A 22,343-nucleotide genomic window follows, 5' to 3' on the forward strand; every position below is an offset into this window, starting at 1 on the left:
AGAATTCAAAATCTCCAAAAGCAACCAGAAATATAGCTAGATACTAGAATGTGCTGAAGGAATGAACAAGCTAAATATTCTTTCCAGAAGTTGGGCATTAAAATGAGAGATGAGATAGTAGTTTAAGAGGAAAGCTGGAATAACACTTGACTTTTAGGGGAATAAACCCATAAGAGACAGAAGATGCCAGACAAAGGGGATGGCTGATGGGTCAAGATCTTGTAGTTCAAACCTGCTATGTGAGCCATTCCTTAAGTTTCTGACAAAATAGGGCTAAATATGCATAAACCAACACATGATATGTTTCCTAACTGAACCTTTGTAAATTCAATCCTCACATTCATAATAATTAGAAGTTGTGTTCCTATAGAATTCTTTTTACCCTAATAAAGTTAAGAATATTAAACATGGAAATATTTTAAGTCACATGTTTAATCAGAGACTTAGAAAAGGTTGAGAACAGATTCAGTGATCTGCTAGCAATAGATTTGATTCAAAGCATTACACTTTCATCTGTAATGAACATGAGACTATAAAGTTCTCATCATGATCCTTCTTATCTCCATAGCCTCTGTGAAAGGCTACTCCTCTCTACCATGTACCAACTTCCTGCAACTGAAACAACTGTTGGTGAAATACACAGGCAGAGAAGTCTTGTCTCCCTAGAAATTCTAAGACCTTTAACCAAGTTCTAAACATATTAAAAGACAGCTACAGGAAGGAAAGCTCTTTTACTGTATGATCTCTCATCACCTTCAGTTTATTCTGCAGTATAACTGTTTTCTACTTAAAAGAAAGGTGTTCACCTCCAAGTGTGAGAGTCAAGCAGAGGAGGAGGAGAAAGATAAGAGGATGCAAGCAAGAAGCAAGGCATGATGGGGAAAAAAGCAAGGTGAGACCAAGGCAGAATGTGAAGATTATGTGAAGAGCAACACTCACATAGTCAAAGTAAATTTACTCCAATGGTTTGGTGAAAAGGAAAGAAAAGTTTTAGGTACACATAATACTGCATCATCGTTTGGAATAAGTCATACATTGTAACTAATTAAATGTAACAAATTCAACTTGCTGCTGGCTGTAGTACCACTACAGCACATTGTATTTTAGAAGTGCATTTGCTTAAATGACATTTAGGCTCAGAGGATCTGGTCCCACTTATAACTGGAGCACAGAAGCCTGGCATGCTTTGCTTGTTACTGCCAAAGTGAAGAGCAATGAACTCTGGGACGAGACCTCACAGTATTGTGCTAAGCTACCCCCATCTTCTCATCATCTCATAGGTTTTAAAGGGCATGCTCAGGGTTGAAGAGCACAGGTTGCCCCAGGTGAAGCTCTAAGGCTCATATGAGGTTCCCACTAGCCTCTGGGTCTCACCCAGACCAACAGAAGGGAGATCTACTGCCTTATGAAGTGATGAAATCATAGTTAATCAACACTCCTAAATACATGTTGCACCAGGAAATGCAAAGCATGGAGTAAAAGAAAGAGAATCCAGCATGTGGGCATTTTTCACAGAGGAGGCATGAGAGAACCTTCTGATGCTTAGGTAAGTCCTGGAATTTACCAGACTGTGGGCCAGAGGAAAGGCGTATTTGGTGAGGATCTCAAACATATCTCTTCTGCTGTGGCCTTCCTGTTTCAATGCAAACCTCAGGTTTCTCATATCCTAGAGGCAAAGGAGAAATTTGATGGGTCAGTCTTCAAATAAAGTTGCATTAATTAGTTTTTAAAAATCTATTTGATTAAGGAAGTAGAAGAATCACTTACCTAAAAGGGCAATTATTCTAGACTACTAAGAAAATTACATTGTTTTATATAATATTTTGAAATATCAAGTTTAAGAACACCTGAAAATATTCCCATTGTACCCATAAAAATAAAGACAAAGTGACTAGTGCTAAAGAGAAGGTAGAGATAAAAATAATTTTATAAAAAGAAAAAAGAAAAAAAGTTAAACCTTGCCTGGTACATCATCTACTGTGTCTATGTTCACTGTTTCCAAGGTATTTTGAATTATCAAACAGTATTTTAGTCATGCAATGTTTCAAGAGTACCTGCTATCAAATATAATCTCAACATTGTTAAACATGTCATTAAAAGACAAATGTTCTCTCCCTAAATGGCAGTCATTCTAAGCTTTTATACAAGTAATGTAAGTAATATATTTTTACTATCCAATTTTACTTTCACAGAGCTTTATATAAACCACATTAAAGTACTCAGGATTAGTAGTAACTTTACTTAAATTAATGATCAAAACCAGATTTTAAAGGTAGCTTCCAAGGACACATTTCCTTAATAGACAAGAAAGCCTTTGAAATGAAATCCAAATGAAATAAGCTTCTTTAAATATCAATTTGTATTCGATATGAAAATATAGTATTCTATCTTACTTCAAGGCTGGAGGGTTTTTTTTTAGGCTGTCTCTTTAAGGCAATCAATAACCATGTTGTGACTGAGTGCTGGCTAAGCACTGAGAACTCTTACTCTGCACCATACTTTCATTTCAGAAAAGCAAGCATTGTATTGGACACTTGGGCTATCTCAGGAGTGAGACAGGACCAGCCTCTGCCCTTTTAGATATCATAATATTCATATTTTTCAGTTACACTCTTAAGAGTACTTTTAAGCTTCATAATTCTTCAGCCGAAGGACCAGCAAAGGCTTTACCTATAAGGCAAGTGAAGTATGAACTAGACTCTAAGACCTTTAATGAATGACCTGACAGCTATCGCTCTGTATGCAGATGGCATCTATTAGGCCTTGCCAGTAGATGGATTCTGTGCTTCCTTTTTCTTTGGTTTGTTTTTGTAGTGTTCGGGATGGAACCCAGGGCCTCACATATGCTAGCCAAGAGCTCTATCTCCGAACTATGCCCCAACACCCATACTTTTCATTTTTAAAAACATGTTACTGAACAAAGTCCACCAACCAACTTTTATCATGTCCCAAGAAAGCTGGAGTGTTAGGTGTTGGTTCATGATGCAAAGCAATAATCATGCAAAGGGAAAAATGATTCCAATGGGATTAGATATGTTAACATAAGGGTTTACAAGCAGCCATAGGCACTACACTGGGTAGCTGCCAGACTGTCTAAGAAACTGTGAGAAACTTTCTTTTCTTTTCACCAGCCTTGGGCCACTGGTAACTCTGCAACATCATTCTCTTAACTACCTGGCCAGAAATTAGACTAGCTCCAAATAAATATTTATTCTAACGTACCAGTGCTTCAAACAAGTACTTTTCATGTTGCAAAGCAAAAGTGATTCAAGTAACTACTTTACGCCATTTGATTCAGATGCAGTTAAACACAGAATTATTTTTTCTTGCCAAGAAGAAAACTGAAGTGGAAAAAGCAAATGACTCACAGGTGGCAGATCACCAAATCTGTAACAGAAATAGGAGCATATTCTAAGAGGTAAGTTGCACCTTGTCTCCTCAGAGTTTGACTCATCAGGGAAGGGCACCTGGGAAAAATCCTTGTGGCATAGGATTCTCCCAGACTTTCAATCTATTTATCAATTGGGTCTTTTTTTTTGCAGTAGTGGGGCTTGAACTCAGGGCCTACACCTTGAGCCACTCCAGCAGCCCTTTTCTGTGATGTTTTTTTTTTTTCAAATAGGGTGTTGCGAGGTATTTGCCCAGGCTGGCTTCGAGCTGCCATCCTCCTGAACATTGCCTCCTGAGTAGCTAGGATTACAGGCCTGAGACAATGGCACCAGGCCTCAACTGGGTCTTAATAAGATGATGAAGAGCTGGTTAGTGAAGCACCATTTCTAAAAAACATGCACCTCACTTCCGACTTCAAAATACCAAGTAAATGTGAGTGAGGAGGAGAGAGAAGCTTCGCAGCACTATGGTTTTGCTGTGCTTTAGAAAAAAAGACTAAATGGTCAACATGGTCTGGTATATGGTCCACTGGGTAAAAATTCCCTTACATACTTTCTCTCTGTTGCTGGACCTTGTCCTGGGACTGAAAGCCACCATGCGAATGTTACTACTTGGCAAGCAGAAACCCTCACGTGCACAGCTAGGACAGCCAAATGTGTGGGGTTGTTCCTAATTGTTTGGAGAGAGAAATGCACTTGTTTGGAGAGAGAAATGACTATCTACTGCAGGTGCAAGCTGACCTATGAGAAACAGGATAGCAAGGAGGTTTTTTGGCAGTAGAGGGGTTTGAACTTAAGGCCTTGTGCTTGTTAAGCAGGCACTCTTACCATTTGAGCCATGCCCCAGCCCCAGAGAGTGAGTCTTTATCCTACCATGTTAGACTCCTCTTATTTCAACACCACATCTGTTACTGAGAAAATAAAGTATGATTCTTGTGACATCAGCGTTTCTGGGGAGGTAATTTTGTTCAAAGGTTGTGCTACAACAATGTTCTAGGCATCACATTTGGGCACAGAATAATTCTAAGAAGTATATAATATGCAACACTTGAGAAATATGCCTGGTGAGTTATTTCTAAGCCTTTTGTTCTTATAATAAAGTTAAGGGGTGAAAGTGTATTTGTCTATTAATTTGGAGGATTCATATTTAAATTCAAATTTTCCTACTGATAAAGTAGCAAACAGGATTTTTTTAAAGTTTATTATAATGAAAGTCACTTTAAGATCATCAAAATATCAACTGCATTCCAAGTGCTTTAATACAATCCTCCACTCCCATGAATCCTTGTGTGCAAAATGCAAAAACCTTCCTTCAAATAAAATCTGCATTATTCTAGACTCCAAAGGGTAGACAGAGCTGGGATAATACATAAGACATAAAGGTAGCTTGGGTTTTTGTTTTGTTTCTTTTTAAAGCTGAGGTGGGCAGTAGTGGAGAATTTCAATTCAAGTTTAATAATGACATAATCCTTTGGTTTCCAGTAAGTGTACTTTATTTGGTCTTTCATAAACTGGATTAAAAAATGTTTTGAAGATAGATTCCAAACACACTTAGAGGATGGTGGCTTTTAGAAATCACAGTGCATGACACAAGATAAAGACTTGGGTTTTAATTAGGGCTCTTCCATTAGTTCCTCAGCAGCCCTAGGCAAGTCTGTGGTTTGGTGAAGGCCTCGTTTTTCTCTCTATGAATAAAGTACTTGGACTGGCCAGGGGTCAGCAAACTTTAGCCCAGGTCACTTCTTTCGTAAGGTCCTCAAACCAAGAATGTTATTTTACATTTTAAAAGGGTTGAGAACCCAAATCACAAAGAATATGCAACAGAAATCCTACATGGACCACAAAGCCTAAAATATTTGCTATCTGGCCCTTCACAGAAAAAGCTTCCTACTGACCCCTGCACTAGTTTGATGGTTCTGAGTCACCTGAAACACTTGAAAGCATCCCAACCTTCTGGGTCCTAGGCTTCAGCGATTACCTAGTATAGCAAAGGTAGAACTCAAAGATCTACTTGGTGAGAAATTTCCCAGATGATACTACTGGAACAGATGACCTCCAAACTCCTTCTAGCTCTTTCTAGACTTGGGCATTATGGTACAGACAGTAGTCTTCTGATGCCCTGTACCTGGAAAGCAGGCTTCCTTGTGCGAAGGCTTATCCTACTGTTTACAAAATGGTTACTTTACTGTATTTGGAGTCTGGCTTTGCCACTTTTTGGGTCCTCATAGCAAAGCTCCCTAACTCTTCTGAGCCTCAGGCTCCCCATCTACAATATGTTCATCTATCAGGGTTGTGCTGAGGACTGAGTGCAAAGCACCTAGCATGTATATGAATGGTCAGAGATGTTCAACAAATGGTTACCCTAACAACTGGCTAAATTTTATTATCATTAAATTACTCCCAGCATCATCTCACAACAAAATATTAGACCACTACTTATGAAAACTAACCCAAAGGTATAAAGGCATCACAGGTAAAGACACATCCTGTTCACAGAGGGCAAAATCTCATCTATTGCTCCTTCCTTTCATCATATAAAGGTACCTATCTAGTGACACATGACATGAAGGGTCACCCAGGGAAGACTGGAGTGAAAGTTAAAACGACTTAAGAAATTTTATCTATAAAGTTTTCTTTCTACTCAGTCAAGCTAATAAACTGACCAGTTCCTTGAGTCCTCATGTTTGGTGACCACAGCGGGTCCCTTGTATGGGAGTTCTCTCCCCAGGCACTTTTGGAAATCCCAGATCTCAAGGAAAGAACCATTTCTAGGGCCTTAGATGAATAAGATGTTTTGGTGTTTTGAGCCCACGGTAACTTTCAACACTGTGCCTTTTTCTTTGTGTAAGAAAGTATTGAATCTCTTACTTTACAAGTAATATCTAGACCATAGGAATTTTCTCCTCTACTTGTCGCTCCTCCCATTTTTTCAATTCTTGAGATCACACCCAGAGGAACATCAAGTATTAGAGCAGAATCCTGCAATGGACAAAAAATAAAAAAGTCAGTATTTCTGTCAGCATAATGAAAACATCAAAAGCATGTAAAAAATAACCATAAGCTTTCAAGGTTTTTTTTTTACCACTTTATGATGAAAAATGTGATCTAGATCATATAGGAAAAGTAAAATGCATCCCCAAACATTTGCCACTGTGCATTGCCTAGGAGACTAAACTCCTAGGGTACATCATTTCAGAACCCTGTTAAATCACTCACAGCCTGTTTCTGTAGCTTGTCTACACAACATTCTCCCCTCCAGCTAAGTGAGCTGTTCCCCATTTTTCAAACACTTTGTCTACAATCAGGTCATGTGCTTTGCTCAAGGTACTGCTTTTGCCTAGAATGAGCTCTTTCCTAACTACCAAAATTCTCCTCCATGGCTGTACCCGGGGCTCAGCAAGCAGTACCTCTAATGAAGCTTTGCTTCCCAATTAGATCAAGTAAAATTAACTACTTCCTCCTCTGAAGTTCCACAGCACTTGAGTCAGATTCTGTTACACCACTTGCTTTTTTCTATCTTGTTACCATGAATTTACACGTGTGTATTTCCCCACTAGAACTCAAGCACCTGGAAGTAATATTTGTCTCAACTATAAGTGTACTTTCCAAAGCAGAAGAGCTTGAATGCACAGCTAAAGCTTTTCCAGTGTTTGCAGGTCGTGGGTGCAAGCGATCCGTGAGACTGCTGGCATGATAGAATCATGTTAGGGAAGTAACATCACAAACACTGTAACCAGATATAACCATTCCAGGACAAAGGTAAAGTACTTCTGTTTCCTCATGTGGCAACTCAGGTTTTATTTTTTTTCCTTTTTCTTTTATTATTCATATGTGCATACAAGGCTTGGTTCATTTCTCCCCCCTGCCCCCACCCCCTCCCTTACCACCCACTCTACCCCCTCCCTCTTCCCTCCCCCCAATACCCAGCAGAAACTATTTTGCCCTTATTTCTAATTTTGTTGTAGAGAGAGTATAAGCAATAATAGGAAGGAACAAGGGTCTTTGCTGGTTGAGATAAGGATAGCTATACAGGGCATTGACTCACATTGATTTCCTGTGCATGGGTGTTACCTTCTAGGTTAATTCTTTTTGATCTAACCTTTTCTCTAGGTCCTGTTCCCCTTTTCCTATTGGCCTCAGTTGCTTTTAAGGTATCTGCTTTAGTTTCTCTGCGTTAAGGGCAACAAATGCTAGCTAGCAACTCAGGTTTTAAAAAGCATCAGTAACTTGCTTAGTAAATATGGGGCAGGGTTCAGATTCAAGCCAAGGCTTGGGAACACACACTAAAGAGCCATAAAAATAGTCCTACTCTTTGAACCAATTCATTTCACTCCTAAGAACTTACAGCTACCACTCAACAACAGGACAAAACTATGCGCAGAAAGATGCTCCATGGGGTCAGGGGTGGTTATCAGGGTAGAGAATATTAGTCACTCAATGGAACAGTTATGAAGCTATTAAAACAATTGGAGTACCTGGGAAAATAAGTTTAAGTGGAAAAAGGCAGCATGCAAAATATACTGTGACTACGATAAAATAAATATTCATATGGATCAAAATAAGAATGACTGTAAAATTTTTAATCCAAAATGTTCTTTAATGTTGTTAGATGAGTTTGACAATAAAGAATAAAAATTGTTACAAGGTGGTTAAATTTTTGCTGTTTGAAAATGCCATTTGGGGGGAATACAATGATAGTGATTTTTCTTTTAAACCCTTCTCCTTAAAAGACAATAAAGAAAGTAAGCGTCTCTTCATGAAGTATAAATGTAGCTCTGGGCTATCTAGAAGTTCAAACATTGTAAGGCTGTGGCGCATCCATAGCACGGACTCAGCAGCCAAAATGAACAGACTAAGGATGCATGCTCCCCAGAAGAGCTTCAGGGGCACTGCTGAGTAAATAAAGCCAACCTCAAAGGGCCACATGCAGTGTGATTCCACCTATGCAACATTCTTTGGTTTGTTTGTGTTTGTTTGGTTGTTGGGTTGTTTGCATGGTTTTTGGAGACAGGGTCTCACTACATAGCCCAGGCTGGCTGTAAACTTGCAATCCTCCTGCCTCGGCCTTCCAAGTATTGACATTACAGATATGTACCACCATGCCAGGCTATGAAACATTCCTGAAATGACAAAATCATAGAAATGGTGCACAGAAAAGTGGTTATGAGGGGAGGAGGGTGTGAGTATGAAGTTCTTTTGTGGTGATATCACAGTTCCATATCTTCACTGCTAACAGTGGTTACATGGATCAAATGCCACAGAACTGTGCACAAAAACACATAAAAAGTGAATACATTTAAAAAAGAAACCTGGTAAAATCCAAGTACTGGTTAACCATAATGTTCCCAACAACTTTCTGGCTTTGATAAAACAATACAGCTATGGGAGATGGGAGATGGTGTATGGGTACAAAAGACATCTCTCTACAATTTTTGCAAGTTCTTATTAGGTTTGTAATGATTTCAAAATAAAAAGTCTAAAAGCTTATGTACAGTTATCATGAAGAGAAAAAAGGCAAAAACTCTTAAGATGGGAAAAAATTGGTTCAAATCCAAGTTTTGACATTTATTAGCTGAATGACTTTGGCAAGTAACTGCTATCTCTTAGCCATATTTACTTGCAAAGTAGGGATGATTAGGGATAATGGATTTAAAGTACCTAGCATAGTGCTTGTCAGTGGTACCCAGAAAACAATGAAAGTTGTTGTTATCATCATCATGATGTCAAAGAACATCTTAGGAGAGGGTGAATCTAAGATACATTGTAAGCATTTTTGGAAATGTCACAATGTACTCCTGGTACATATGCTAATAAAATAACATCTTTGCATAAGAAAGATATAATTGTGCTCTGCAAATACCGTGTATCAGTATGCTCTACCAAGCATTTGACAGATCTTTCTATTTGCACCTATAAGGAGGCATTTTTTGCTATTGCTATGGGGTGAGACGTTTCACTGCATGACTAAACTCAGTTTAATTATTACAAACATACTGTCAGGTATACATTATTATGCTTAGATTATATTGAGATTTACATGTGTCTGTGTCAAGTTTACACATAAAATACATAGACTAGATGCCATATAAAAGTCTAGTACTCTAATATGAACATGGAAGCAAATTTTTTTAAAGGAAGACAATTAAAAGTGTGAGGAGATCTTGTTGCTTATTTGTTCTGTACAGAGGAAACACAGACCACCCTGGCCGAACACAGTGTAGAAAATGGGCAGTGAGGGGAACTAGGCAGCTCCTGACCAAAAGCACCCACAGTCTAACGAGGCTACCTGCCATGTTCTTCCTGAATGACATGCTCTAGATGTGATAACTCAGCAGGCCAAACAGGAAGATCCAGGAATAGGAAAATTAGTTCAACTCTCTGGAAACCTGAGTCATCACTATCTGAGTATCATTAAATATTGAAAGAGTCTTAAAGTCAATTGTAACTCAAAATTCTGAGCCTTTGTACCTCTAAGTATCTAAAATAGTTGTGAAAGGAGTTTGATAAACAAGCACAAACAATGCATTCATTCCCGCCCCCCCAACATATACTAAGTATCAGGAATTGTACTAGGAGATAAGACACACGGACCCGAGTAGCACAATACCAGCTGGCAAGTGCCAAGAGTTATAAGAGTCCACACAAAGTGGAATGGGAGGTCAGAGAAGGGCAAGGCTGTACCTCATTGTTTGGATCCCATGAAGGTTCTGTGGTGATGAGCACATTCAAGGCACTCCTTAAAGGTTGGAATAACAAAGGGTGGAGGTGAGCCTTGCAAACACAGGTAACAGTCACATCAGCTGAGCATGTGGGTTTTGTAAAAACACAAGTAGTGCAGATTCAAGAGCAAGTACCCAGAATTCCCTGGGGAGTAGGGCAGGGCTAGGCTCATGGTGAGTGAGAAGAGGAATGCCACAATCAAATGGTGCTTTGTGCAGATTCAGTGGCAGCACTGAGCATTCTGGACTACCAAGGAGAGGGCTACACCCACTCCTGGACATGATAGAGGCTAATGCTTGAGAGGCTATAAGGATCTGAGAGTGGAGGGGAACTGAGGGAGGAAGCAGAGAAGATCAGCTGCAGAAGAATCAAAGATGACACAGATTTAAGTCCACATGTCCAGGATAGATGACAGTGGTCCCACTAAAAGATGAGCAGAACACAGGAGGGGGTTTGGCAGACACGTGGGGTGTGAGGTTATGATAAATGAACCAAATAAAGATATCTGGGAGGCAGCTAGAAATACCGAATGGGAAGAGATCCCAAGGACCACTCACACCCAAAAATGCCTGGAGCAAAATGCATGCCTTCTCTCTCTCCAGATGACGTCTTCCTCCTGGGTTTCCTATCTCAGTGGCTGGCACTCCATCCCCCTGGCTTCAAAAGCTACAAACATAGGTGTCATCTTTGATGTCCCCTGCAATGCTACCCTTAATCTATCCTTCCATGTCTATCTCTTAAATCAATCTCCATCTGTCAACCTCTTCGCAACTCCCCCAGCAACTTCTCTGTACCACTACGATGGCCACCACAGTGGTCCCTTTGCATCAATCCACTATTGCTCCCCTGATAATCAGCTCTGCCACAGCAGTCAAGAGGGTGGCAGCCTGGGGAAGCACATCTAAAGCTATGGTTCCTTTGTTACCCCTTCAAAAGCTTCTTGTAATTGAACTCTAAAAAGCCTAAACTTGGAGCATGAGACAAGAAGCTACTGGTCAACTGATAGAAAATTTCAGTAAGACTCAGGCCTGGTGACTACAGAATATATTGTATTCTTGAAAAACTGCTGAGAGAATAGACTTTAAGTTTTCTCACCACAAAAAAATGGTAAGTGTATGACCTTATATATATATGTTTATTAGCTTGCTGAGCTGTTCCACAGTGTACACATATTTCAAAACATGTTGTGCATGATAAATATGTGCAATCTTATTTGTAATTTAAGTTAGTTAAAAGAAAAAGAAATAACAAAACCCCAGATCCTTTATAGGGGCTGGTGAGGCCTAGGTTACCGGGCCACCACCTACCTCTCCTGTCTCATCCCCCCACCCAGCCACACTGTCATATTTCACTGGTCCCTGTGGTTTCATGTCCTCGTACATGCTCTCTCTGCTCCTCTGGCCTCCCCAGCCCCTGCCTTGCATCTAGGTGACTTGAGACCACAAGTCAAGTATCATTTTCTCTGGGCAATTTCCCAGACTCCTTGAACCCCTGTACTGCTCCCCTGTGACACTGGGAGCAGCACAGGAGTACAGGACAGAGCTTGTTACAAGTACTGCTGTGGCTATGTGAATAGTGCCTATGCATCCTATTAGAACTGTAAGCTCCACAAGGGAGAAACTGTCTGCTGTACTCCCCAGCGTATCCTAGCAAGTGGCACAAGTGCTCAACTTGCAGCAGGTTCTCATATTCCATGAGTAAAGAATGAGAGACTGGGAGTAGGGCCATAGAATTGGAAGGAAACTGGCAAATGATGAAGAGAGTGAGGACAGGTCAGGCCTGGTGGCTCATGCCTGTAATCCTGGCTACTCAGGAGGTGGAGATTAGAAGAATCGAGGTTTGAGGCCAGCCCAAGGGAAAAATTAGAGAGATCCCATCTCAACAAACAAGTTGGACTGGAGATGTGACTCATATGGTAGAGCACCTGCCTAGCAAGCATGAAGCCCTGAGTTCAAACGCCAGTAACGCCAAAAAAACCAAGCTGGGCATGGTAGACCATCCCTGTAATTCTGTAATTCCAGCCATAGTCCAAAGACAGCTCTGCTCAATAACTGTGAGACCATATCTAAAAAATAGTAAAGCAAAAAAGGACTGGGGGCCTGGCCCAAGCCTAGCAAGTGCAAGGCTGTGAGTTCAAATCCCAGTATCACCCAAAAGAGGGAAGAGAGAGGAGAAAAGAAGGGGAGGGGGGAGAAAGGGAGACACAGGAAGAAAGAACTCTGGAGAGTTCTTCCTAAATACAGATGTAGAAACTAGGAAAATAAAAGCAAACTACATGGAAGGCAACAGGCAGAAGTGGGAGAAGAGAAAAGCCAAGAATCAAGAATGCATGGAGAAAAGAATGCGGAAGGAGCGAATAGTACTGACTGCTGCAGAAAAGGCAAAAAGTGGAGAATTCGACCAAGGCCTTTCAAATTGAGCAGTGAAAAAAATTCAACAGGAAACAAAAGCCACACTGTGAGAAGCTAAGTAGTCAATAGTCCAGAAGTGGAAGCAGCGTGTGAGCCCTAGTTTTTAAGGAAGTTTAGCAAAGAAGGGGAAGAAAGAAGATGATAGTAGGGTAGCAGGGATGCAAGGTGTTTTAACATAAAGGGACTTGAGTGGATCTGTAGAGTGGCAGAGGGGTGCAAATGTGATGAAAAATGAAAATGTAAAAATAAAGGACAGGGCATTAAGACTCTGGAGGAGTAAAAGGAGAAAGCAAAAAGGTTTGAGGAGAAGCAGTGGCTTTGGAAAAGACAACCTCTAGTTCCTGCCTCTCAGATGGGAGGGAGGGAAGGAAGAAAGGACAGGCAAAACCAGACATCATTAGGTGGTCTGAAGATCATTTTGCATTGAGGTATTTGAGAGACAGTCTGATGGACATGTGGATTGTCTGACCATCTCAATCCTCCAAGTGCTATCTCTGCACTGAGAACCCAACCGGAAAGTGAAGATTATATTGACCTAGTCCTTCAGAGAAGGACCCTTAGTGAATAAAAGCTAATGTGTGCTCTGCTTTTAGGGAGTGTCCACAAAAGAACCATAGAATTCAACAGGATTCAAGAATGTTTGGGTAACACTCTGCCTAAAGAACCGAATCACTTGCTGGGTGTCATGGAACACACCTACAATCCCAGCACTAGGAAGGTGGAGGCAGGAGAATGGAAAGTTCAAGGCCAGCCTGGGCTACATAGCAAAGCCCTCTATTAAAAAAATGAATCATGATATTACCATCTTTTAGAGAAAAGCCAAATCACACAGTTCTCATTGACTTTAACTGAGGAAAAGATGCTATTTCTGACTTACCATCCAACCATAAAAACTGTCTAGCCAACATGTTTCTCGTACTGTCAGCAGATTAAATCTAGACCCAAATTCCACTGCGCAAGGTAATAACCTGCTCATTTGGAAGACGCAAAAGCCCATCTCTTCATTTTCTCATGCATCTCCTATATTCCATTCTACGTTCAAATGGGACGTGGGGAATGACCAGTGGTGATAAATGCCAACTTGCAGATGGCACTAATCCCTGGTGTAAAGGGGGAAGAGGAGACAAGATTTCTTCAGCTGGTGGCAGATCTTTATGAATGTTTTATCGTAAATATTTCAAAATAATGTTTGCAGTAGGTCAACAGTAGGATGAGGTGGGATGAACATGCATATTAGGTGGAGAAAATGGCCTGAAGAACAGCCCTGAGTTGAGAAGGCACAGGGTTGGTTAAGGGGAAAGTGAGGGCATTTTGTGGGAGCCAGAATGTGGAGCAGATACACAGGAGGGGAGTGAGAGGGGTATCAGGGAAGACCAGTCATGAGCTCTGTTGCAGAGGACCCTGCTCACCTGGATGGGGCACCTGAAAAAACACCAAGAGTCCCCAAGCAGGGCACTGGTAAGACTACAGGTGTGTCTTAGAGAGCTGGAAACAATGCAATGGGGAGAGGCTGAAGGTAGGGAGGCCTACCTGACGGCTATAATGGCTAGGACCAAAACTGGTGAGAAGGCCTGCCATGCGGGTGAGGTAGTAAAAGGACTAGAAGGATGTAGCAACTAGGAAGAAGACTGCAGAGAACACAGAACCAGGAGACAGAAGGGACTCCAAGGTGGCAGGATGAAAATTGTCACTATTAAGAAAAACATGAATACCAGATAAAAAGAGTTGAATAATTTCAGCTTGGTCATGAGTCTGGGATGCCGGGTGGAAAGTCAAGGGATTTCTAGCAGGCAGTTAAGAAGTAGAAAACTGAGGCATAAAAGCAAGGTCAATGCCAAGGGAGGGGGAAGACCAGGGAATGGGTATGGGTATTATCTGCCTTTGCCTGCCCACCAGGCTTGGATGAAAAAATATGGAAAAGGGGTTAGTAAACCCTAAAGAGCTTCATCAACTTAGGATGTTATCTGCAGAGAAGTAACTGACACAGGGAGTAGATGAAGCCATGTGGAAGATGGAAAAGAATGAGGCCTGGGAGCTGCAGGGCCTCTGGAGCAAGTACAAGGTGGAAGGAGCAAGAGACAGAGCAATTGGACTAGCTGGTCACAGAATCTTTTTTCATCAGGGCTGCACATCTGCTTGAGATATCTGCCAAGACAATGAATGTCCTCTTCAGGGCCCTCCCCGGCCTCTTCTCACTTTTTACTTACTGCCCCCACCCCATGTTCCACCATAAGCCACTCCCTTTCTTCTAAAGATTCTTTCCTCCTGACTTCTACCATGGCCTGCTCTCAGGAGCTGTTCCACACCTCTTTGGCTGCTGCAGTTTTCTCCATGGGCTCTTTCTCTCAGCACCACAGAAAAAGGTTCCTGTTGCTCAGGCTTCTCAACTCAGCTGTGTTTCTTTTTATGCTACACACTCTTCCTGAAGAAGAGTGAGTGGTGGTTAGAGTTAGGTGGTTTTTACTACTTCCAATCTATTCACTTTCAGAAGCTTCAGAGCCCCATTTCCAACTGTATTGGAGACATTTTCATCCAGTATCTGTACAGTTCTAAGTCCACTTCTTCACATTGCTGTCCCCACTGGGCTTACAACATACTCCTCCTAGAATGTCTATCTTGATGAATGGGAGCAGCTCTAATCACTCATGTGAAATATCGTGGAAGCCAATTTTATCTGGACTCTCCAACTACCACCTCCATTGGCCACTCAACCCCTCCAGAGTTTCCTGTGGCTGTTTCCTCTTTCCCATCTCTACCACAATGGCACCAGGTCCTTCTCACTTACCTAGAAAACTAAAATCACCTCCTAGTATGTCTTCCTACTTCCCCTAATCTATCATCCCTATTGTGACCAGCATTCTCTTTCTGAAATGCAAGCTTGGTTTATCATTCTCCATGCAACACACAGACTAATGAACTGTGACTTATGTGCCTAAGGCCACCTCTTCTTCCAGGCTCATCTCCTCCTGTCCCTACCACTCCCTTTACTCTCGATGGTCCAGCTTCCACATACCACAAAACCAGCTCCACAGCACAGTATGGAAAGAGTGGTGCGGATATTCTTCCCTCCCTCCTGTCAGATTGTTGCCATTCTTCATGACTCAGTTCAAATATTACCTCTTCTATCAAATACTCTACAGCTTGCCACACTGGGGTAATCATCCTCACCCTCGTAACCTTGCAATACTTGGTGTGCCACCATGACCTGTATCATATTTCACCACAATTACTCATTTCCATATCCCATGAGGGATATGTGATTATGCCCGGTGTTGCATCCCACATGGTGATCAGTGAATGCTTCTGGATAGAAGACATGAAGGTGTGAACGAGCCAGGGGTTCAGGTGCATGGGACTCTGGAAGGAGTGTGGTCTTCTTCACACTAGTCCACCACAATAAAGGGGATCATATGCCTACAGTGTCCCCTGCTGTGCTCACAATATTAACCCAAAGCCAGGCTCCTTGGCATTCTCAAGGTCACAAGGTGACTACGGGATTTCTGAACTCCATAGGCAATGCTGGTATTTGAGATGCCATGATTTAGTAGGGTCCTTGCTGGGCAACCCACTGTAGCCTTTACCCTCTTAGGAGCTCTAAGAACACAGGAGCCTGATCCCTCTGAGGTCCATCACTGAGCACCTGCTATCTCTCGATGCCTCAATAGCTAGGTGGGGCAGGGATAAAAAGCACTCAGCACTTGTTAAGGCCACAGACACAGCAGCAGGCAAAAAAGAAAGAATTTAATCATTCGTCACTATTGATCCAGCACCTTCAATGCACCAGCCTCTATCCTAAGAGCTCAGAGAACACCAGTGAACAGACAGACAACAACCAAGATGAACTAGAGAAGAATAAAGCAGAAAATAGTAGCAACTACTCAGGAGAAAAACTGAACACAGAAAAAGGGTACTGCAAGTGTAGCTGGGTGGCTATGGAAGGTTTCGCAGTAGTAAGCATTAGCAAACAAGCATGAAGAAAAGGCTGCAGGGATACAAAGAGTGAGTAGTTCCTTCACGGGAGGCTGGAGAAGGTTCTAGAGAAGACATAACTTTTGAGGTGGGTTCTGAAGGACAAGAACGGCTTTTGAAAGGGGTGTCCAGGTTCAGTGAGAATAGTATGTACATGACAGGGAAAGGAACAGGTTTGCAGAGTTTGAAAGCAGGATGTTTGGGGAGGAGGAACGTGAGTGAAGGCTACAGAAGTCAGAAGGATTTTGTGCATATAAAGAAGAATGACTTTATTCTGTAGGCAACAGGGAGCCAATGGTAGTTTAGGGACTGAGAAGCGATCTGGTCAATCTGTCTTTAGGGAAAATCTCCTTGGAGACAGTATGCAAGGTAGACCATGGGGAAGGACCATGCAAAAAAAGCTAGATTGAAGGCAGCCACTGTGGCAATCTAAGGATGTAACTATTGATTCTTGACATTTACACCTTACAAAATGGGAGAGCTGACTCCAATAATCAGACCACATACATCTGGACTCATCACCCCCCACTGCAGTGATTACATACCTGAAACAAACAGGTGTCCATTTCAAAATGCCAGTGAGATGACAGCTCTTTGTCAAACACACAAAAAAGTTCTCACATTTTGCAGCAGAATCCACAATGAATGTTCTTGTTTAGAACTTGGATAATCATTTAAATACTATTCCTTATGGGATATTTTTGGCTATCAGCTGCTTGCCTTTGTACTTGGCACTAAATGTTCTGGTCAACTGATTAAAATGTTTATGTAAAACTTAGTGGAAGAAGAAAGAAGTTAGTAGTCACTGGCAGAGGGGTATTTCATTCATACATTCAACACTAATCCCTATCCTGTAGGGTGCCACTGGAAAACAAAATAAAACTTGGCAAGTAACTTCCCAGTTATAAAAGTAATACATGCTCAATCAAGGTATTCTGAAAAACACTGCCAAGTGGAAAGAGGAAGACAAAGCATGCATAATTCTGCTCTGGATATCCCAAGTACTGAAACTTTTGGTATAGTTCCTTCTGGCCTCTTTTCTAGAGATAATTATATAGTTTTATGTAGTTGAAATCATACTGTAGGGGTGGAGGTGTGGCTCAAGTGGTAGAGCACCTGCCTATCAAGTGTGAAGCTGTGAGTTCAAATCCCAGTTCCACAAAAAAAAATCACATCACCACAGCAACAGCAAAAAATTGAACCAGGCACAGGTAGCTAGTCAACAAGCCAAGAGGCTCCAAGGTGAAAGGGACTATGACATTGTTTTAATTCTAATTTTTGATGATTCTTATATATTAACATAAAATCTCTCAACCTATCCCAATTGACCCTTGGGAGCTATGCAAAAAAAATTTAATCCCTACTCCAGAAAAGGGCACATCAAATATTCAAAGATATCTCTAACATATGCCCCTTTAAGATCAACATTTATTTCATTGATTGCTCATATGTCAGTACATTCATTAGTCTGGTTCTTTGAACTATCTCTAGTCTGTCAATGCCCTCCTTAAAACGTGGCACTTGGGTCTGAAGTCATCACTTCAGAAAGGCCTGCTGTCTCATTCTGTCCAGCCATTGTATTATCTTTCTGTTAATTCATTCTATAGGCACATTAATTTCTTAGTCAAGTATATCCAATTACCTGGATATTCAATAAAGCTTGGATCCCAATTAAGACAGACCCCGCCACCCTTTAATGATTCAAGTGATTTTTACTAAGCAAATGTTACCTATGCTAAATTTTGTATGATTAATTTTGCCCCAATATCCTAGGCAACTAAGATCATTCCAAACCCCAACTCCATTATCTAGTGCATTGGCTAGCCTGCTGCTTCTCACAGATTGAGCATGCATTGTATTGTGAACATTGGACAGGCAGGGCCTTGCATGGTAACATGCTAGTAATCACCCTTCTGGGCTGGCATTAAGCCTTTAATACACAGACTCTAACTCCACCTAAGTGTACCACTACCATTCAGCCCACGGGTCTTTATCAGGGACTGTTGTATGCCTTGATTCTATAAAAAGATGTCAATAACACTCTTAATGGTTTCTTTCATTTCCAGGTACTTAAACCATTGGTTTAAATTTATCAATTGTAGAATATTTACCAGTTGTTGCCAAGGGATGACATCCAGGTCACTGTTGTTAATTTCTAGAATCTTTTCCACTCTGGAAAACTAAAGCATTCTCTCATATCTAGTCTTAGAAGACTGAACTGATTCACATAAATAAAACGCCCAATCTCAGGTCCCTGTGGCCTGATCCATATACCCATCCCTGTAAGCACTCTGCTACAGGAGATACAAGCAGTGTAGAAGCTATAAGTGGGCTTCCAAAGCTAAGATATGGGAATAATAAATAACGTTCTTCAGAATTCAGAAAAATATCAAAAGACACAAACTAATCTAGATTAGAAAAATCCTAAAGAAATGGTTGGCTAAAAGCAAGAAAACGATGGCTAGAGCTCCCCAATAGTCTCAACATCTCCTGTGTATAATCTATGGATGGGCTACTCTTCCATGTACCCTGGGCCTATTCCCCTTTAGTCCATCCCACAGGAACGTATCTTTTTTTTTTCTATTAAATTTTTTTTTTATTATTCATATGTGCATACAAGGCTTGGTTCATTTCTCCCCCCTGCCCCCACCCCCTCCCTTACCACCCACAGGAACATATCTTAAGGTTGATGTGAGAAATGACAACCCACCCCATCTACCATAAGCTGTTTTGTGACAGCCACAGCAGCTACTCATTTTTGTCTTGCTTTCTGGTACATCGCTGCCCTATGTCATTCTTCCACCAATAGAACATTCCTTGAAATGTGGTGACAAACATTTCATGGCCATAGGTTGGAAAGATAAGAGTGGCAATAAACCATACCATAGTCATCCTACTCCTACTGCTACCAGTGCTTTGTAACTGGACACCTGGAAAGTTCTAGAGTGGTGGGCCTTAACCAGAGATTCACATCAGCACTCTCCTATGTGATATTTTAGAAAATGCAACTAAGCCTGGGCCATAGGCCTGAACATTCTGATGAAGTGAATCTGGAGCATCTGTATTTTATGTCAAGCTCTACAAGTGGTTCTTATCTGTGATTCTGGCTAAGAACCTTTGTTCTACACCAAAGTAACTTCGAATTAACAAATGGTTACAACTACCAACCACAACCTTACTATTATAAGAGATAAAATATATTTTGAAAATTTATTACATTCCCTACAAAAACAGGTGTTAGTGTTAAATGAGTTTTGAATAAGCAAAAAATTAAGAATTGAGAAGCAAATATATCCCCATGTTAATCTGCTCCAGTCAATCTTGCAAGGTAGAAGAGAAACAGTTTAGCATTATCTTTAACAGTTAGGGTCATCTTTATGGTCTTATATTCTACTTACCATTTCCAAACTTCTTAAATAAAGACGATAATTTGTGATGTAAACTCTTCCCTTAATGGGGCCATTGAAAGGACATATGTAAATAACTTCTTTGTCTAGTAAGATAAAAAAAGTACCCTAAAATAATGGAAACATATACCAAGATACACAACAAATGGTACTAATTTAATATAAACTATTTGGCTAAGAATAACTACAATAAAATTACTGAAAATTTTGAAAGCAAGCACTGGTAATGTTTTCACATTACCATGCGAGGTTGCGTCTGGGCAGTGGGGAAATATACAGGCCATGTCACCTCCAGGCATTCATTAATGGTGCTTCCCTGAATTTGCCCACAATGCTGTCACCTCCTGGGACAAGGTGACAAGAGCTGGAGAACAGAAGTAAAGGAGGGTACTGCTGCTGCTATCCCCATATGGTTGTAAAAGTAACTATTTGAGCTGTTTCAATCAGTGGATAGCAATTCATGTAGGACAGTATCATGAACTAAACACTAGATTGGGCATTGAAGTTTGCCAACCTCCAGAACCACACAAATAATTTTTTTTGAGAAAGGATCTTGCAATGTAGCCCAGGTTGGCCTTGAACTCATGATCTTCCTGCCTCAGCCTCCTGAGTGCTGGGAATACACAGGTGTGAGCCACCATGGTCCAGCTAACATGATGCTTTTAATAAGTGAATGTTAACAGTAGAAATGTGCCTATAGACTATTCTTTCTCTTTTAATAGTCCAGAGAAGAGTTCAGCTAGGTTCAGTTCAAACATTTAAGTGATCTAAAACAGAGGGCCAAAGAAGAATACATCTTTGGTTTAATCAAACAGCCAGAGAAATTCAATCGGAAGTCAATTATAATAGAATATATCTTTCAAGGGTGTCCTTGAATGTGTTAATGGTTTTTAATTTTTTTAAATGATTTTACAATCCCTTTTGCCTCAGGTGCTAAATAAAAAATATCCAGTCAGGATATTTTATGCCAGTTCCATTAGTTACTACCTCAGTTAAGGTTTGGGCACTGACATACAGTACCAAGATACCACATATGAAGACCACCAAAAGAAAAACATCTTTGCTCTTATCCAGAAACTGAGATGGACACATCCCACTGGTTTGTTTCAAGACTAGATTTATATGTCCAAGTGTGTGGACACAATAATTTTTCATGGTTTTTTATGGTGCATGGCTAAGTAATTCACAAAGGTACTTTGCGTAGGACCTTCATCAAGTTAGCACCATGATTTAGCCATTTAAGCTAAAAAGCTGGATCTTAAGTCAATAAACTGAAAAGTTCCCAAAACAATGGTAACCTAGTGGCTGCAAATACATTGACATGTGAGAGGAGGGTGTTGACCCTAACATGAAATTTGAATGCCTACAACATTAGCACTTGACTCAGCAAGCTGCCAGGTGCCTCTGTATTCTAAGCCAGAATGATACGGCCCTTCCAAAGTATCCATCTTCATCTTGATATGAACTTATCAGAAAAAATAACACATCAAAATGTTGCCTCAACATTACTAACTTCTGTTTTCTGGCAAATGAAAGGTATTTTCAACCAATGTGGTCTCCTATTATCTTGAAGAATACTTAAGCCTTCATCATTTTGATGTATACACCACAGACTGGAAACTTTAATATCAGTTTGTTCTTATAAGCTTAAGCCATGAGAATGTATAGGCCAGTAGGAGACTTTCAAGAGATAAGCCATGCTTTTCTTCCCAACTCCTTCTCAGTCTTTGGTACACAGACAAGAATATCACTATCCTTGTGACCATGAAGCTCATGAAAGAACTCTTATTTTTGTCTGTTCTTTTTTGGTGCTAGGATTGAACCCAGGGCCTCACGCATGCTAGGCAAGTGCTCCACCACTGAGCTACATCCCAGTCCCTGAAAGAACTCTTTGATTAGGAAAGGAATGCAGAGTTTTTGTGTTAAGACTTCTAAACCAAGGGAGCCTATTTGTCTCTCACTGACTTATACAGCATAAGCAGACTGGAGCCACTTGATCAGCTGCACTTCTCTGCTTCTGCAATCCAAGCATCAGGGATCCTTACCAGTAATCAGAGTTTCTCCTGGGAGTCGAGGAACAATGTCACTGAGCTCCAGATTGACTCCCTCTCTGGATGTCTGCAAACAAAGCAGAGGAATTAGGGGCAATAGCACTACATTTGTGCAAGGTCTTAAAGCAGCCTGGAATTCAGCAACTAGAAAGAGATTTTTTTAAAGGGAAAAAAGTAGGGAGAGATTCAGCATGCGAGAAAATGCAAACTGAAAAAGACAGTCTGGGCTGGAGGGTAGTTCAGCCAGTGACAGAGTGCTTGCCTAGCATGTGTGTGGTTCTGGGTTCCTTTAGCACCACAAAAAAAAAAAGAAAAGAAAAGAAACCCAATCTGGCAGTGACATATTACATATGCTAATTCTTGGTCTGAATTTAAATAATGTTGGCATACTTTTGA

At 40.9% G+C, this 22,343-nt stretch overlaps 1 protein-coding gene across 6 annotated transcripts in view; it reads right to left on the minus strand.

The window, feature by feature from the left end:
* The window catches only part of Mtm1 (myotubularin 1), a 104,987-nt gene that overhangs the window by 58,165 nt on the left and 24,479 nt on the right, over positions 1–22,343 (minus strand). For 5 of the 6 annotated variants that reach the window (XM_074063395.1, XM_074063391.1, XM_074063392.1 and 2 more), the window contains 4 exons: positions 21,942–22,014; positions 19,888–19,982; positions 6,258–6,368; positions 1,565–1,666 (listed from right to left, as the gene is read on the minus strand). In XM_074063395.1, coding sequence (XP_073919496.1) covers positions 1,565–1,666; positions 6,258–6,368; positions 19,888–19,982; positions 21,942–22,014 — 381 coding nt within the window. Of the gene's footprint in view, positions 1–1,564; positions 1,667–6,257; positions 6,369–19,887; positions 19,983–21,941; positions 22,015–22,343 lie in introns of those variants that run through there. The other variant, XM_074063396.1, reaches the window with a different exon arrangement.

This window comes from Castor canadensis, chromosome X (assembly GCF_047511655.1).
Source record: "Castor canadensis chromosome X, mCasCan1.hap1v2, whole genome shotgun sequence".
NCBI classification, from domain to species: domain Eukaryota; kingdom Metazoa; phylum Chordata; class Mammalia; order Rodentia; family Castoridae; genus Castor; species Castor canadensis.